The 13,459-nt window shown below is 36.5% G+C and overlaps 1 protein-coding gene across 1 annotated transcript in view; it reads left to right on the forward strand.

Annotated features, from left to right (window-relative positions):
• The window catches only part of LOC112051153 (zeta-sarcoglycan-like), a 49,671-nt gene extending 41,038 nt beyond the window's left edge, over positions 1–8,633 (forward strand). The window contains exons 2-6 of the mRNA XM_024089659.2: positions 1,692–1,917; positions 4,911–5,100; positions 5,315–5,507; positions 6,688–6,811; positions 8,207–8,633. Coding sequence (XP_023945427.1) covers positions 1,692–1,917; positions 4,911–5,100; positions 5,315–5,507; positions 6,688–6,811; positions 8,207–8,401 — 928 coding nt within the window. The 3' untranslated portion in view covers positions 8,402–8,633. The remainder of the gene's footprint in view (positions 1–1,691; positions 1,918–4,910; positions 5,101–5,314; positions 5,508–6,687; positions 6,812–8,206) is intronic.
• The last annotated feature ends 4,826 nt before the right edge of the window (positions 8,634–13,459 follow it).

Raw genomic sequence — 13,459 nt, forward strand, 5'->3', positions numbered from 1 at the left:
AAAAATCCATATAACTTAAAAACCGTAATTCTTCGACAAACATATATTGCGTTACTTTAATAGGTCTCGATGTCAGCTATCACTCTGTAGAATATGTCGTAATATTTACAGAACACCCTGTATATAGAAAGCATGTCGATATGTTTACAATAAGACAATCGAAACTGAGAAGCATTCATATTTCCTTATCATCGATATAATGGTATATAGATGTAAGCCACTTGTGCGCGACACTTAACCGGATCTGTAGCGATTTGTAGCGATCTGTAGGCTGGAGGAAATAAAGTTATGATTTATGCAAGCGAAATGTGTTTCAAACGTTCCAATGCGATCTTTATTTCTTTTCTTAAAAATTTTTACTAACAAAATATTATAGGCACATTTCGGAACTTGGATTTTTAAATTGAGATAACAGTTGTTAATGCATACTAATGTTATAAATGCGAAGTATATGTTTGTCTGTCTGCTGGACCTTGGAGCTTTTTGTTCTGGATAATCCTGATTTCCACGCGAGATTTGTAAAAAACAAAATTTTATGTAAACTTGTCGTAAAAAGTATAATTTTAGTAAATAATAATAAACAACTATAATTTGAACAATTTGACAACGATAAGATGCCCATGGTTTTAGATTTTAATAATTATGCAATAAAAATAAAACATTTATTTAAAACCCCGCACCTTTGATTGCGGAATAAAGACTCAATGCTACACTAGACTGCAAGTATAATGATTTTGTACTACAAGATAGTAGATTTGTAACGATCAGTGCGACTGGAGGAAATAAAGTTATGATTTATGCAAGCGAAATGTGTTTCAAGCGATTCCAGTTCGGCGTGGAAAATTCCATTAATTCGAAGTGATGTTTAAATGGCACAATTTTTATACAGTAGAGTGCTCTAAGGTGGGCGCTATACGTATCATAGTTATCAGCCTACAGGCCTTCTTCCATATAGGATAGGGGATATGGAGCTTAAACCCACCAGGCTGCTCCCATGTTAGTTGTGGCGAAGTTAGGGTATTAATATAAATTAATAACCGCTCTCAGATGTTCGTCATAATAACTATAAGTTTAAATTATTCAAAATGAAAAAATCCTTCTCCAATATAGATTCGTAATGAGTCGTCAGGTAGGCAGTGCAATTTTGCTTCTATGAAGTGCATGCCACTGCTTTTTACGCATCCAGTTAAAGTTAGAAAATATCGTATTTAGTTCAACCACCATTTTTATTTTAATTTATTGAGGAGATAAAAAAAAACGTTGCTATGTATCTCCTTCTTCCGTTATTTTCTGTCGAATGACTAGAAAATTCTCATGATATATAGCTATGCTTTTTTTTTATTATTGGGAAATAATACAAAGGTAACTTAAGGTAAATTATCCTACTAATTTGTGTCTTATATGTATGCTAGGTTCGGTGATTTGGAATAATAACACCCGATCTCTCTCTCATGACTCTGGTGGGACTTTTATCAAAAGAATGACTATAATATCTAAAGTACTTTTCAAGGAAAGTTTTTTGTAACAATATTACAATCTAAAAGATATTCTGGTACCGAGCTATCTCCTAGCTGTAATAGAATTTCATCTCAACTGAAAGTCTAACCGCTAACTTTAAAGTCAATGCGAACCATTTTATCGACAAAAGGTAATGAAACGTTGTGATTTTAAAGGCAATATTTTTCTTCCAGGATCCCTTACGCGGACAAGATCACCCCGGAGCCGATCCTCAACAACAATGCGGGGCGAGACACAAAGGCGGACTCGATCAGGAACAGTTATAATAGCCAATTCAAAGTTGGCATTTACGGCTGGAGGAAGAAATGTCTCTACATTCTTGTCATGGCGCTCATGCTTATGATGATTATCAATCTCGCTTTGACGCTGTGGGTCTTGAAAGTATTGGATTTCAATTCGGTAAATTTTACTTTCCTTTGTATCTATTACCGCCTTATAACTCCCACGAAGTTTTTTTAGAAAATGTATTTTTGGTTGCATAAAAGTTTGCCTGTTTTTGTCAATGATTTTATGCTATTAGATACGTTACGTCCGCAAAAAGTGATCCAAACTCAACTAATCCACTGGATGCACAAATGCATAATTTTGAGTTTACGTACTCATATTATGATAAAATATACAAAAAAAAACACGATTTATATTAAAATAGTGCACGGTCTTAGACTCTTTCTTAAAACTTATTGTTTTTGGAGTTTATTGGAGTTTACTCCTTAAGAATCGATTTTTTATATATAAGGCGCCCGGTATGAGAAAAATCCGAGGGGTAAAACCAACTGAACTAACGAAAAAGTGTCACGTTTTTGGTGCGCACCTTTAGTGCGCAACTTTCTAATTTATTTTAATGATTATATCATTGTAAGAGTAAAATATATAATGTGAAGTATATTATAAAGTCTATTAGTTATTTTACAATTCTATAAATTTAGTCTTCTTTAACATAAGCATTACTAAAGCCCTACTCGATGTGCACTGTTTACCAACAAAAAAAAGTGTGCATGTTAAAAAGAAACAAAAAGTTACCCCGAAGCACGTCTCAATACTCGCGCCTTAAAAGTGAAAGGTGCGCAACCGAGGTGCAGCAGGCCGCGGCGTGCGCTCCCGCCTACAGCGTGCACATGGGTGCGCACGTATGTGCACGCTGTTGGCGGCAGCGCACGGTGAAAGGTGCGCAGAATAGGTTGCGCACAAAAAACGTAACGCATGTCATTTCATAACTTATTGGAGTTCACTCCTTAAGAATAGATTTTTCATATATAGCCTCCGTTATGAAAAAAATATGGGCAGTAAAATTCGATGAACGCATAGCGTTACCTTTTTGTGCGCAACCTATTCTGCGCACCTTTCACCGTGCGCTGCCGCCAACAGCGTTCACATGCCTAGCGCGTCCGCACGCACGTGCACGCTGTTGGTGGGCGCGCACGCAGCGCTGCACCTCGCTTGCGTACCTTTCACTTTTCAGGCGTTGCTATTGAAAAGAGTAAACTCCATCCGTGCGTCGGAGCTGACACACACTTTTTTTTTTTTTTTCAATTTATTTGGTTAACCAACAACCTTACATTTCTTACAAGCTATATAATATTTTAATAACATAGGTAACAAGGCAAAATGTTCGGTCACTTCTAGGTTAACGCTACATGCTCTAAATAATAAGATTATCCCTATAATTATAATACACAAAAACAGTTTAACAGCTATATATATATTGTTTCCTAAAGACCACTTTCAAAATTTTGCTAGTTCCGGTGTCATAAAAATAAAGCTGGTCAATCAAAAAGTGATTCCATCCAACTTTACTTTTTCAAAAAAGCAAAAACACACACAAGCACAGCAAAAAGAAACTCCCCATTGGATATCTCTATGTAACCAGATAAATTTTTGTGGGTCCGCGCTTACGAATTATTAACCCCCCTTTTTGTCACCTCGAAATACCTATGAAACCTTCCAAAGCCACTACAGTACAAACTCCATAACTGGCTACTGTATCTACTTCCAGTGGCATGCAATTCATACATGCGTTAATGTACTGCATACAATAACAAATGTTTTGTTAATGCTTACCCAATGCACACTTGCCTAGTTTGGTTAACTTGTCTTACTTGTGCATACCCTGATCAACAATCTTATGCACGCCACTGCCTACTTTCCCGTGGTAGCAGGATAGGCAAATATTCAGCTTTCATAAAAAGAAGTATGTCAGGTCAGCGCAGGTTCTTAGTTCAATAGGTTAACTGATAAATATTTTGAACCTTAAATTTTGAAAAATAAAAATAGGTGTAAAATTTTCATTTAAATTTTGTGAACTCTATAAATTTACCGCGTTCAAAACCAGGTTGGCAGTTATGTGAGTTACGGCAGTCATAGTTTAAAGAACGTCTAGACTTTATAAGTATAAAATATACGTAGTATTTTTGTAAAGAAGATGTATTTTCATAAACTGTATAGCGTTTTATAATGTTTTATGACTCTCCTATTTAAGGTGCACATAGAAAGTAAAATTAAACGTAAACTTAACATTTTTTAGCAAAAATTGCTTAAAATCTAGAACACAGACTGCGTGTGGTTATTAAAAAAGCAACATGTATTGTTTTATACGGGATTCTACAGTCATTTATTCTAGAATTAGCGGATGCCTGCGACTTCCTCCTCCTTAATCCGGCCCTGTCTCAAAATTCTTAACAGACGTCTACTAGCTATCGACTACTTCCCTGTTAAATTTCATCTTTGTACAGCGGTTTTCGATATTTCGTATTTCGCTTTTATAATTATTTATTCTAGAAAACACTTTTATAATTATTTATGCCTATACACAATAAATAAACAGCATAATTATTTATTAGCCTAATTGATGTCCCACTGCAAATAGTGGATATGTCGACCACATCATTCCAATTTGGATAGTCCAACGGTGTATTCGTATCTAAATACAATACTATTTTTGTACTACGCCGTGTGCTACAATGGAGCTCCATTAAGACTTCAAACCGGTAGTACAGTAAATTTTGATTGCGATTGGTTATCAAAATAGTTGAGATATGAAGATTGCGATCGATATCATAGATTTAACAGACTCAGAAGTGGACTTAAAAATAAGGAAAGCAATGTTGAACAAAGGTTCACAATATTTGTCAGGACAATGTAATTAATAAATCAAATTAATATGTAACCAAAGTAAAACAGAGTGAACAACTTGAGACAAAGAGATTCTCCCTGCTTAACTCAGAGTAATCCGAAATTACTTTGAGTTACTCCACGAGATACGTTGGCTGATCGACCACCATCAGAACACTAAAACGGCGAGCACCTTGTAACACCAGTGGCTCCTGCCCGAGAGCAAGACTAATCTCTTAACGGAAATTACTCTTTTCCAATAATAGTTTATTTTTGTCATCTAGGAAGGCATGGGTCAACTCAGGATAGTTCCTGGCGGCATACAGTTGCTTGGACAGGCACTGGTATTGGATTCGCTGTTTGCATCGAGCATCAAGTCACGCCGAGGGCAGCCTATCTCTATAGAGTCATCCAGAAATTTTACAGTGTCCACCCGGGATTCACTCGGCGTGATGCAGAGCAGATTATTTTTAGGTAAGGAAATTTTAGTTTTAAATTTACATCGATTTCTTCAACATTTCACGGCCTTTGTTTGATTTTGTAAAGATCATTATTAGAATGTGTTAATGATGTCAAAAGAGTTAATGATAATGAGACGGAACGTGCTCTACGAAATGGGCTATTTACTTATACATATTTATGAATTCCACTGTGAATGTCACTGTGATCTTCTTATATTAATATGTAGGTCACGACCGCTTGGAAGTAAATGCCGCTCGCTTTGAAGTGCGCGACACGCGGGGCGCTTTGCTGCTGGGAGCTGACCAGGATGCGGTGACCATCGGCGCAGACAACCTCGTGGTGTCGAGCCCGGCCGGCGCCTCCTTTAACACCGCCGTACAGGCGCCGCTGGTCAAAGCGCCACCGTCTAAGCAATTGATGTAAGTTCAACAAGCTGTGGAAGTCAGCAAATTAGTATTTTGTATATCTTAGAATACTTACCATTTTTACCTTTTTCCTCTCCAATTCGTTTTTTTTATGGAATAAGCTCGCACTTGACCACGTAGTGTAGATGTAGCCTAAGGTGGAACCCGCTTGACTAGAAGATGCATATTCACTCTCTTCTTAAAGATGCCCAGGTTGTAAGAATTAGTAAATACTGACTTCGGGAGAGAGTTCTATACCTTAGCTATGTGTATAAAAACGAAGTAGTAAATCGCTTTTAGGAATGCCAATGGGTGCACATTAGACGCTACTGAGAATGTAATGTTTCATCTATGTAAAAATAAGTTATGTCAGCTATGTCGCTCTGGGCTCTTACTCTATTAATCTATTAATGGAAATGACAGTGGTGACCAACCTTTGGTTGGAAAATAATAATGAGTTATAAAATTTAAGCTTTTATAAATTTATAATTGGTTTTTTTTTTTGGTTATTATAAAACGACACGCAATTCTGTGTTTAAATTTATTGTCTTTTTTATTTATTACCAATTTTTCACCAAGATTTACCTGCAGCATAATACAATTTTAAAAGTTCGTTACACTGTACATGTGTCCCTGAAGTATATATCGTTGATATTTTTCCACACAAATTGGAAAAAGCTGCAGTGAAAAGCGTGGAAAATCTTTATTGACTATTGCGTAGTAAATATAGTTACAAATATTTTATCTACGTATCCTACTTTATACTGATGTTCTCGTTTATGTTTATCATTGTCATCATTAACAACCCACATTCGGCTCACTATTGAGCATGAGTCTCCTCGCAGAATAACAGGGCTTAAGCTAACATAGTCCACCACACTGGCCCAATACGAATTGGGCTAGCGTGATGAACTATGTTAGACTTCACACACGTAGAGAATCAATAAAATTCTCAGGTATGAAAAAATCCTCACGTTGTTTTTCCTTAACCGTTTGAGAAACATGATATACCTAATTATTTCTTAAAATGAAATGTCGGAGTGGAGGTGCATGTTCCCGACCGGATCGAATCTACACCCTCCGAATCGAAGGTTGACCTCCATTGGACTATCACGTCACGTCACGTTATGTTTACAGCTGGCCAGAATTCAATTATTTAGCTAGCCCGATTAAATATACAGTTTTTTATCCACAGGTTAGAATCCCCTACCCGGTCTTTGGAGATGCACGCGGCTCAGAGCATAGCTTTAGAGTCTCGCGCTGGTGACATCAGTGCAAGCTGCCTATCCACCTTCAGACTACGGTCTATCGCCGGCGCGGTAAGATATAATTGACCCTATAATTATTTCTCACGGATCCTAACGCGTAGTTAGTTGTAATATCTTCATTAGCAACCCTTGTTTGGCTCACTATTGAGCAATAGTCTCCTCTCAGAATGAGAGGGATACGGCTAATAATCCACCAATGCGAATTGAAAAACTTAATACACGTAAAAAATAAGGAAATTCTCAGGTATGTAGGTCTCCTCATGATGTTTTTGCTACATAGTTTGAGACTCATGATATTTAATTTGTTAAAATGCACTAACTGTAAAGTTGGAGTTGCATGTCCCGGACCGCATTAGAACCTACGCCCTTAGGAGTAATCGAAAGCAGATATCCACTGGGCTAGTTGTAATATACAACAAAGAAAAATAACTATGACATAAAAAGACTGTCGATGCATGCCTGAGTGTATCTACTCTTAAATGTATGACGTCAGAACAAGCTGTGTCTTCTAGTGTCGAATATGTTGAGATTCCGTGCCATTTGAGTAAGCGCTGACTCAGGGATACAACATACAACGTGACCGCACGTATCATATCGCTATGTTTTATTACTCTCGTATTTCTGAATAATGTATGCTATCCATCAAAAATATTCTTATGTATAGAGTTGGAATCCTTCTATAAATCCATACTAGCGAAACTTCACCGAAAACCACTGGACAGGGTTTAATTAAAAGCACAGTTTTAGTGCCGAGCTTACGTAAAAACATTTTTAAGAGTTTAAAATCCTGAATGACGTATGGTGTAAAATATTTTATGCTTTATATAGCTGCTGCGCGAGTAGGTATTAAAATACTGACCGTGTACAAAAATTAAAATATAATAGTATGAGATCCGGCATAAGAAATATACCCTCATCTGTTATTTGTTTGGAATAAGAATTAAAGGATATAATATATTCACATTGACACATTCCACATAGGTTGCCTAATTAAAGTGCAGCCGGATAGTATTAAATGAATATATATTTTTTTATTTATTTAACCTCCTTCCCTCATTGGTTAGTTAAAAATATCGTACACTAGTTAATAGAATATACCCAAAATTTTTGAAAAAGTAAAGGCTACCTGCTTTCACACAGCAACTTTGGGGTTGCCAGATATAAACAGTTAAATGATGCTATTTATATACCCTCATCAGTTATTTAGTCGTCGAATATGTCAAATGAAAGCTTATTTTATGCTTAATTTAATTGTAGGTTGCTTTTGATCTAGTATATGCTTTCCTAGATTATGTATGATGTGTTTGGCAGCAATTTAACTAGGCAACCAATTTGCAATGTGTCACTTTGAATATTATCTAACATTTATTGCTTATCCAAAACAAAGAAACTGATGAGGGTATATACTTTTAATGCCGGATCTTAGACCATAAGATTAATTTTCAGATACGGTTAGATGCGCCGAGCATTTATATGCCGAAGCTGAAGTCAGCGTTGCCTCTACCTCCGTCAACGCCTCACACACATGATCCCCACCATCAAAACATATACCAGCTTTGTGCGTGTGCTAATGGCAAGCTGTTTCTAGCGCCACCCCATGGCGTTTGTGCTGCAAGAGAAGAGAGCTTAATTTGCCGATGATGCTTTAAACTGTATAGGAACGTAAGCTGTGTAGTAAAAATTGTGTAGGAAGGTGTAGAATCTGTTATAGTTTGACTACTTTTGGAAGTCTGTTTGGTTTTGAATGTAGTAGTAAGTACAGACAAGCGTTTGAAAGGCGCTTTGGACAGAAGGAACATCAGCAATGCAAATCTGCATTGTTATGTTCCTTCAGTTTATATCACAGAACAGACTTAAGCTACGCTTAAGCGTATTTATATTCGCGCCTCGTCCTCGAGATTAGTAGCAGATATTACACATGTAGTTACGCATAGACGTCACCACTCATCACTTAGTTGAGAAAAAAGTATTTTACCCTCTCCCTTTTGTGTCGTCCACTTGTTGGTTGGACGGTTGTCGCCAGTCATTCGCATTTTAGTGCTCAACCACTCAATACATTGTAAACGTTCTTTCGCAGTGTGTGTTATTATAATAAAGTTTAATTAAAATACGAAAAATTCACAAACGACAAAGTGTTTTAAGTGAAAGTGTATCAAGTTCAGAAGAAACTGAGGACGTCTACACGACGAAATTGAAGCACCGTTTTATTGTACTTACGTATCTACGTAAATAATACATTATTAATGCACCCGGGACAGTCATTGGGGCTGTTCAACGCATTAATAGACGGTTGGCGTTTTACACGGCAAAATTGAAGCAGGTATCTACCCGCTTTTCTATACTTACGTATCTACGTAAATAGTATATTATTAATGCAACCAGAGCAGTCATTGGGGCTGTTCAACGCATTAATACGCCGTTGGTGTTCTACACCACGAAATTGGAGCAGGTATCCACCAGCTTTTCTATACTTACGTATCTACGTAAATAGTATATTATTAATGCAACCAGAGCAGTCATTGGGGCTGTTCAACGCATTAATACGCCGTTGGTGTTCTACACCACGAAATTGGAGCAGGTATCCACCAGCTTTTCTATACTTACGTATCTACGTAAATAGTATATTATTAATGCAACCAGAGCAGTCATTGGGGCTGTTCAACGCATTAATACGCCGTTGGTGTTCTACACCACGAAATTGGAGCAGGTATCCACCAGCTTTTCTATACTTACGTATCTACGTAAATAGTATATTATTAATGCAACCAGAGCAGTCATTGGGGCTGTTCAACGCATTAATACGCCGTTGGTGTTCTACACCACGAAATTGGAGCAGGTATCCACCAGCTTTTCTATACTTACGTATCTACGTAAATAGTATATTATTAATGCAACCAGAGCAGTCATTGGGGCTGTTCAACGCATTAATACGCCGTTGATGTTCTACACCACGAAATTGAAGCAGGTATTTTTTCGCTTTTTTATACTTACGTATCTATGTAAATAATACATTATTAATGCACCCGGAGCAGTCACTGGGGCTGTTCAACGCATTTATGCGACGTTGGTGTTCTACACCACGAAATCTACCCGCTTTTCTGTACTTACCTACGTATCAACGTAAATAATATATTATTAAAGCAACCTGAATAGTCGCACAGCTGCAACAGTTGGGACTGTATCGAAGCACGGAAGTACGGCTGCCGTTCCTTCCACTGGGGACTGTAACCTAATATACTCGTAGATATGACAAATCTTTTTACCTAGCTCGGTTATAATGTACAACATCATAAACTATTAAAATTTGTCAGGGGCTTCTTAAAGTCCACTTTTTAGGCACTAAGTGCTAACTAAGTAATTAAGTTTACGAATTTACATATCATACCTATTTATGATAAATTTCAAACACTCCCGCACTGGGGCCAGATAGTTGTCTACCAGAACGGCAGACTAATAACACTCTTCAGAGTTACATCTGTGAGCCTCTGCCAGGCCATAGTACTCCGGCAGATTTATAATTGCTCATAATACAAACGTCCCTGAACTGATACAGAACCTTAGAAGAACATTAATGACAAATATTGGCCAGAAGTATGCAACTAACTTGCAAATCATTTATTACATTTATAATATTATCAAAGACGGTCTACATTACAATATTTTAAAATTAAAGCGGTTATTAATGAAAGCAGTTAACAAATCCAGGCTCAAACGAGATTAAGATTCTGATAACAAGACAGTAAACACCAATAATAAAGTGCCAGCTTCAAAAAATTTAAACCATAAGGCGCGCGGGCGCTCAATGAGCCGCGAGCCCGCAACTCGCCGCTGACGCACTGTCTGCGACCACCGCACGCGCACTCCTGGAGGAGGCCGTCGCGCGGTCACCAGGCGGCGTGTCTACGTCGCCGCTCCTAAATACAAACGATAATACTATTCCATTCTGGATAGAAGATTATGAAATACATATCCTGTTGTACAAGATAGCTATCCCAAATGTTTACCTTGGGCCAACGTCCTCATTGCACTATGGCTATCAATTACCTACTCAATATATGAAACATAAATCACTATGTTTTTTCCTTGTATAAATCTATATGATTCAAGGACCTTCCTGGTACCAAAACCATGTGGAAGTGTTATACTTTGAATTATAAAATACTAATTTGTTTGTTAAAACGAATCATTTAAAATAAGAGTATTTAACAACAACACTGAAAGTTGTAACACGTCAAGTGGCGACAATTGACTTAAAAGATGCGTATTTTTTAGTCAAAATTATAAAGAATAATGGAACATTTAAGATTCTTTTTTTATGGGTAAATTTTTCAAATTTAAGGTTTTGCCACGGTGAAGCCCTATTCGTTTTTACTAAGATATAAAAAGCCCGCCGTCTATTTAGACGATTGACTATTGTTTGGTTATTTCTGTTCAGAATGTTTAAGCTAATACCGATCTCACTAAAAGTCTATTAGTATCACTTGGTTTAATTAATTATTAACGAAGTAAAAAGCGTACTCTAAAGAGTACTCATAAGACTCAAGTTGAAGTAAATTTCGACAAAAAAAAAATAATAATAATAATACTTAGTGATGATCACACAATTTTCGAATTATCTTACCAACAAATTATTAATTACGAATTAAAACGCAACTTGAAATGTTCTCAAAATATGGAATAATGTACCTAAATATCTCAACTTGAAAAATCATGATGATTTTAACAGCGTTATGAATTTACCTAAATCAGTTCAACCTGATTTCGACTGGTGGATAAATAATAACATAGAACATTCTGTCCATTGAATAAAGATTAATTAATGTCTACAAAGTAGAAATATTTTCTGACGCCTCAACGACGGGATGGGGGCCGCATGTGAAGGTAGGTCGGCAGGTGTACCGCGGTGTAATACTGAAATAGAACATAAATTAATAAAGAGCTGATAGCTCCATTTATTGCTCTAAAGACTATTCTATCGAAGCTTGCTACGTGTTGACTATTCAACGGCAGTAGCATACACGAATAAAATGGGAGGTATCTATATACTGGACCCTCACCTCACGAAACTTCTCGTGATAATATATGTAAGAAGTACGAAGGCAAACGAGTTTTCATTTGCGCCTTTAACATAAAATCTATCCGCAATATAATTGCAGACTATGAATTCCGTAGAACTCATCCAACTATCTGATTTTACTCTTTACGATCTCGCTCATAAATTCGGACATCCAAATTTTGATTGGCTTGTAGTCAAAGAATTTTTATTTCTCTTAAAGAATTTACATTCACTTTTTTCACTGTTATAAATAATATAAATATTTCTCACAATCATAAATATATCTTATTAATTATTTTACAATCAGCTCGAAATAAACATTTCTTTGTTTTTTCGTTCTACCTACAGACACGCCCGATACGGAAGCGTTCGTTACCTCTGTGTAAGCGTTAGTGGTATTTACCACTGTATATATTTTCTTAGTTTCGTTTTAAATGTGATTAACGATTTGGATTTGGCATTCTTCGCTTACGCAGGTAATTTATTATAAATTTGCACCTTCAAATTGTAAGTCTCTTACCGAGACAAGTCCTTTGATGCGGTAGCAAAATGTGGTCTTTTTGTCCACGACTAATTGGATCCTGCACCTGATGTACTATTGTGAAAGTAATAGTGTGTGAATTGATTTATTAAGAATCTTCTTTAAGGAATATATAAGTACAGTGGGCATGTAATTGTTTAATATTCATGATGTCTGTCTGTATTTTTCTGTAATTTAAAATATGTAGGAGCTAGTCATAAATAAATAACATTTGGAAGTCGCATAAACAACAAATGTGCCACACTTATCCTGGGCACAGAGGCCCAGGCGCTTTCAAATGGACCTATACATTTACAGTTTAAATTACGATCCCAACGCATTACTGCTTTTTGAATATTTACAGACAAGACACGAGCATCATGGTTGTACCCTATTGGCTTACTCAGCCGTGGTACCTCTTTGATTGGGTCCCTCATTATTTAGGATACTGTAAGATTCTCACCTAAAGGCCAGGGATTAATGTCTCACTCCAACTCTTGTCGAATACAAATCTGAATTACCCGGGAAGTAGACTTATTATCCGTGATGCACACTAGAATCACCTCTTGAAATAATATTGCGACGTTTATTTAAAGAAGAAATGGTGGTATTTCTGTCAAACTAAATTGATTAATATTTAAGATGCATCTGTACCCACAGAATTGGTAATTAGGTATAAATTTGTTTTTTCACTGAAACTGAGCCTAGACCTATTTAATGATGTCGCAAAAAGCATCCTACTGTTCCTACGTATTTTTCAATTAAAACCACCAAGAACCCAAATATGTTGTTGCCTGCCAATCTAGTTTCAGATAAACTGAGTAGGTACATAGCATCCCAATGAAGAAATAACCTTAGATTATCTTACAAACAAAACTATTACTTTATTCGTTTTGTCCAAGGTAAAGGTAAATGTAATATTCAAAACCTATCTCGGCACAATTAATATTCCCGACGTAACTAAGACTCCAAAAACCTGGGTTTCAACAACCCATTATTAATTTACATTTCTTTGTAGAAATAGCCGTATGTCCAGCTACTATCATACTGTTATCTAGAACACACCTCAACATCAAGGAAGTATGATGACCTATTCATTAGAATTAGGAAACCTCATGAACCA

The sequence above is a fragment of the Bicyclus anynana genome, chromosome 6 (genome assembly GCF_947172395.1).
Source record: "Bicyclus anynana chromosome 6, ilBicAnyn1.1, whole genome shotgun sequence".
In the NCBI taxonomy this organism is placed as follows: domain Eukaryota; kingdom Metazoa; phylum Arthropoda; class Insecta; order Lepidoptera; family Nymphalidae; genus Bicyclus; species Bicyclus anynana.